Raw genomic sequence first — 5755 nt, forward strand, 5'->3', positions numbered from 1 at the left:
TGTCAGTGCACATGGCATCGAGCCCAACCCCGATAAGGTCTCTGCCATCACCAACATGAAGTGGCCAACATGTGTCAAGGATATACAAAAGCTTATAGGCTGCATGGCTGCATTAAGCCGCTTCATATCGCACCTTGGCAAAAAAGGGCTACTATTCTTTAAACTCCTCAAGGCCTCTGAGCGCTTTTCTAGGTCAAAGGAGGCAGACATAGCTTTCGAGCAACTCAAGTTGTTCCTAACAAAGCCTCCGATCATGATGGTGCCACGGCTAGATGAAACTCTCCTAATCTACATCGCCGCCACTTCTCGTGTCGTCAGCACAGCCATTGTGGTCGAACGTGAGGAGGTCGGACACACCTATAAGGTGCAACGTCTAGTATACTTCATTAGCGAGGTTCTTAACGAGCCCAAGACTCGTTATCCTTAGGTCCAAAAGCTGCTATACACCATCCTGATTATGTCACGCAAGCTCCGCCACTACTTCGAGTATTACAAGATCACCGTGGTCACCGAGTTCCCTCTGGGGGACATTCTCCACAACAAAGAGGCCAATGACTGCATCATCATGTGGGCTGTCGAGCTCGGCACTTACTCCATCGAATTCAGAAGTAGGCCTACCATCAAGTCCTAGGCACTCGCTGATTTTGTTGCTGAGTGGACCAAGATTCAAGAGCCCATCACGGCTACTTGCCCCGAGCACTGGGTGATGTACTTCGATGGCGCTCTCAATATCAACGGTGCTAGTGCGGGCATTCTGTTTATTATGCTGACCAAGGATAAGCTCCGATATTTTCTTCGGATATATTTTCTGGCCTCCAACAATGCCGCCGAATATGAAGCATGTCTCCATGGACTCCGTATAGCCATTGAGCTCGGCGTCAAACGCCTCATGGTATATAGGGACTCTGCGCTGGTCATCAACTAGCTCAACAAAGACTGGTCCTGCTCCAGTGAAAAGATGGATGCATACTGCACCGATATCAGGAAGCTTGAAGGGAAGTTCTACGGTATCAAGTATCACCACGTGGTACGAGATCAAAATCAGCTCGTCGACCACCTATCCAAGTTAGACTCCTCTCACGCCGCGATTCTACCGAGGGTCTTCATTCAAGACCTCATGGTGCCATCCATTAAGGAAGAGAAAGAAGTTCAGGAAATTCCCCCCGCCGAGCAGCTGGTACTTATGGTACCTTCGCTGGCCGCCGATTGGAGGGAACAGTTCATCAAGTAGCTCACCAGCGCCGAAGTACCCACCAACAAGACTAAAACCGAATGCCTAATCCATCGAAGCAAGCATTACATGCTGGTGGACAACAACTTGATGAGGAAAAGTGCCAAGGAAGGGATACTACAGAAATGCATCACCCAAGAAGAGGGAGTGAAGCTACTTCTCGAAATTCACTCTGGTTCCTACGGCAACCATGTGGCCTCGAGAAACCTAGTCGGCAAAGCTTTTTGAGCTAGTTTTTATTGGCCCACGGCCATCTCCGATGCAGAAGACCTCATCCGACGTTGTGAAGGATGCTAATTTTTTGCCAAGCAAATACACGTGCTGGCACAAGAGCTGCAGACTAACCCAACTTTCTGGCCCTTCGCATGCTGGGGATTGGATATGATTGGGCCTTTCAAGCTAGCGCTAGGTGGTTTCTGGTATGTATACGTCACCATTGACAAGTTCTCCAAGTGGATTGAGTATAAACCATTCATCTCTGCTACTGCAAAGAAAGCAGTCGAGCTCTTTGAAGATATCATCCACAGATTTGGCCTCCCGAATAGCATTATCACTGACCTCGGAACTACATTTACTAGCCATCACTTTTGGGACTTCTACAAAGACCAATGCATCTCCATCAAATACGTCTCCGTTGCCCATCCTAGAGCCAACTGCCAGGTCGAATGGGCGAACGGCATGATCCTTGATGCCCTCAAAAAGAGGCTATATTAGAAAGAAGAAAAGCATCCGAGCAAATGGCTCAAAGCGCTACTAGCTGTGGTCTAGGGATTGCGCACTCAAGCTGGTCACAGCATCGATGTGTCTCCATATTTCTTGGTCTATGGCTCAGAAGCCATACTACCAGCGGATATTGCCTTCTGAGCACCTAGGGTGTAAAATTATGATGAAGAGCAAGCCACAGTTGTTTGGACAAAGGATGTTGATAGGGCTAAGGAAGAATGCCTAATCACCTGCGTCCGCATAGCCAAATATTTAGAAGGCCTGTGGAGGTACTACAACCGCAACATCAAAGGTCGTTCATTTGCTGTCGGCGATCTCGTTCTCCGTAGAAAACAAAAAACCAAAGGGATGCACAAGCTCTCCTCCCCCTAGGAAGGGCCTTATGGAATTGATGTCCCCAACTCGTGGCACATTGAGCACCTTATACGTTTCTATCCTTGAAATGCTCTAGATATGTATTCTCCACTTCATGATGAATAAAGTTTTGGTCGCCGTAATTTGTCTCCATTATTTTCTCCATTATGATTTAATCTCCACTTACGATCACCGAAGCTCTAAGCTACTCCTTAACGAGCTCCATTATGGGATCGCCATAACGGATCTACCACGTTTCTCCAAATCTCCAACGTTTTCGCCGAACAGGGTTTCTCCAAATCGCCGAACACGTTTCTCCAAATCTCCAATGTTTTCGCCAAACGGGGTTTCTCCAAATCACCGAGCACGTTTCTCCAAATCTCCAACATTTTCGCCAAACGGGGTTTCTCCAAATCGCTGAACACGTTTCTCCAAATCTCTGAACACGTTTCTCCAAATCTCTGAACACGTTTCTCCAAATCTCCATCATTTTTGCCGAACAGGTTTCTCCAAATCGTCGACCACGTTTCTCCATATCTCTGAAACATTTTGCCGAACACCAAGCAGCCCACGTTCTATTCTGCGCTCTATGGAGAAAACCTAGTCTCCGATCTCTCCCTACATGTGCTACAGGCTCCGCGCTCTGCGTTCTAGGTGGTTGGCTATGGTTCCTTGGTCACGCCTATTCCTCCTACACATGCACGAGCTCCGCGCTCAACGTTATGGACTATGAGCTAGCCAAGGCCAAGAGCTCAGTAACGAACAAACTGTTCGGATGTCACTTATGCTACGTTTATCTCCAAGTTATTTCGCCAACCGCCAAGCAGCACATGTTCCGCTCTGTTCTCCATGGAGAAGACACATTTTTCGATTTCTCCCTACACGTGCTATGGGCTCCGCGCTCTGTATTATGGGTGATCGGCTGCGGTTCCTTGGTGACGCTTGTTCCTCCTACACGTACACGGGCTCCGCGCTCGACATTAAGGACTATGGGCTAGCTAAGGCCAAAGAGTTTAGTAACGAACAAACTGCTCGGGCACTACTTATACTACGTATAATTGCATTAGGGTTATTACTACAACGATTCTTCACCACGAATACCAGCAAACTGCATAAACATGCACTTTATAACATTTATACACATACATAAATGTTTTCTGTGCTCTCACGCGCTCAAATTACCCTATCCAGATGTTACAGAGCATACTCTCTGGGCAAATCACTGAGCTTCACCATCACTGTCTGTCTCACCGAATAGGTCGATGTCGTCATCCAGCTTCTTCGCCACATCCTCCACCTCATCCTCTAGCTACCGGTGCTCTGCCTTGCCCATCCCTTCAGCGAATCCGGCCCCTATCACCTGAAGGTCAATGGCTAGATAGTGGGACCGAACCACCGCAAGGGCATGAGTAATGGCGGTAACAACTAAAGATGGCAACGGGCGTGGTGCCCGTGGATACTACCTTCTTACGCCCACGCCCGCCAGCTAAATCTCTCGCCCATGCCCGCGACCCGCCACGGGCAACAAACCATGCCCGTGCCCTCCATCCGTGGGCATGAAATGCCCACGGGCATGCTCGTGTGCCCGCCAGGTTGAGCATATACATAAATCATAGTGCATTACAAGAGATACAAAGATACATATTCACAACAAATCATGTATATATACATATATTTACTTGTAGGTCCCACATGTCAGACCTGTGGAGCGGGTCTAGCGGATAAGCGGGCGAGGATAGCAAATTTCTTTGCCCACGAAGAACTATCCTCTGGGTTCAGGATGGTGCCTGCGCCCATGCCCGCGGGCAAGAAGTGGTGCCTGTATCCTTGCCCATCGGGTTCCATGCCCACGGGCATGCGGGCATTCTATGACCGTTGCCATCTTTAGTAACAACGGCGTCGCGGTTGAAGCTCTTGAAGTTCTCCCATGCCCCCTTGCACCTCTCGATGACGGTGTTCGAATGTGGCGGTCTGTCATTGGGCTGAGGAGACGCCTCTAGGTTGACGCAGTCGAGCACCGGTTTGACTCCAGCGACTACAGCGTTGAACTTCTCCCTTTGGATCCTGGCTTCCTGCACCAGCACATCAAATTGTGCCTTTACTCTCCGACGGTAGTCTGCAAGCATTACAAGGTTCCATCAAGCAAGGAAAACTACTTTAGAAGTAACTCCGACCAGGAAGTACTCACCATTGAGCTCCTCGCCCAGTTTGTCTGCTCGCCTTGTCTCCTTCGCCTTCTCCTCTTGGAGTTGCTCAAAGGCTTGGCGTAGCTGGCCGAGCTCCGCATCTTGCTCTACAAGCACAACAGTCATCACCAACACTATGACTGTCAGGCAACACAAAAACATTTGCCGATATGCTATACCTATCTTCTGCTCGGATACGCTTATGAGCTGGTCAGATTTCTGCTCTAGTTGCGCAGAAGCATTCGCCAGTTGCTCGGACTTGCCCTGCAACTGCTCAGACATAGCCGTCAGCTGCTCGAACAGGATCCCTTTCTGGTATTCTAGGTCCTGTGCGTTGGACTCAGCAAGGTCTCGCTCACGCTGGGCCCTTTGGATGTTTCTCTCCATCAGCTTCATCACCTCTTTGAGTTTATCATTCTCTTTGGCGAGGGGCTCCATCCTCTTGATCAGCTGGGGCCGCTGCTCGGTAGTCTGAGTTATCTCCTGCAAACGCACAATGACAATGATGAACTTTGATCTCCAATGTCAAAGGCGAGCACTCCATATGCAGCACTGACCACGATTTGTTTCACCACTCCAGCAAGGGCAGACTTTAGTCTCCTCATCTCCCTGGTGGTGTCCTCCTCCTCGACAACCACAACTTCATCGCCGTGCTTGTGGAGGATTTGGACAGATTGGGGTCGAGGTTCATCATGCTCAATCTCATCCACCTCGTCCTCCTCCGCTGTAGCTGGATGCCTCAGGGAGTGCTATCTTCTCCTCCGACACCGCATGCTTCTTTGCTCTAGATTCTGGCGTGTCGCCAGCAACTCCAGCCTCTGCTCCTAGAGACCCAGTAGTTCCTGTCGTTGCCTCAGGCACTGCTGCCGACCCGTCCACCATCGACGCCAACCGTGCATCACTGCCAACTCCAGCATAAGGGCTGGTTGACTCCTCCATAGGCTATCGAGCACCTAGGGACTCCAAGATAGGGTCCACCAGCATCTCCTCCACCCTAGGGCTAGCTTTTGGCTACTCGTCATCTGCCTTGGGGCTAGCATTTGGCTGCTTGTCAGTCTGGACGGGCGGGGCTAGATCCTCCATATGCCTCGCTCTACACCAGATCAGCTCATCATTTGCCAAAAAAAACTAAGGAATGACAGCAAAATAACTCCAAGGCAAGGATACTTACGGTTTGGTTTGCCAGTACAATTTCTTGAACCGGTGTTGTCTACCCGAGCCCCTAGGCACGGCCGTGGGATCAACTCCTGTGCTCTAGGGT

The 5755-nt window shown here is 49.8% G+C and overlaps 1 protein-coding gene across 1 annotated transcript; it reads right to left on the minus strand.

Moving 5' to 3' along the window:
* Positions 1 to 4083: 4083 nt before the first annotated feature.
* LOC136479568 (protein GRIP-like) lies at positions 4084 to 5433 on the minus strand. Its single transcript, XM_066477393.1, has 4 exons — positions 5233 to 5433; positions 4674 to 4977; positions 4497 to 4601; positions 4084 to 4424 (listed from the first exon to the last, which is right to left on the minus strand). The coding sequence occupies exons 1-4, from the start codon at positions 5431 to 5433 to the stop codon at positions 4084 to 4086; spliced, it is 951 nt and encodes a 316-aa protein (XP_066333490.1).
* Positions 5434 to 5755: the final 322 nt, after the last annotated feature.

This window comes from Miscanthus floridulus, chromosome 9, assembly GCF_019320115.1.
Source record: "Miscanthus floridulus cultivar M001 chromosome 9, ASM1932011v1, whole genome shotgun sequence".
NCBI lineage: Eukaryota > Viridiplantae > Streptophyta > Magnoliopsida > Poales > Poaceae > Miscanthus > Miscanthus floridulus.

Excerpts from the sequence above, each read along its gene's own strand:
- LOC136479568 (XM_066477393.1), bottom strand. The coding sequence starts at position 5,433 with ATGGAGGAGTCAACCAGCCCTTATGCTGGAGTTGGCAGTGATGCACGG. Across the intron at positions 4,978-5,232 it reads AGAAGATAGCACTCCCTGAG|GAGATAACTCAGACTACCGA; the intron begins GCATCCAGCTAC and ends GTGCGTTTGCAG. Across the intron at positions 4,602-4,673 it reads CGTATCCGAGCAGAAGATAG|AGCAAGATGCGGAGCTCGGC; the intron begins GTATAGCATATC and ends TTGTGCTTGTAG.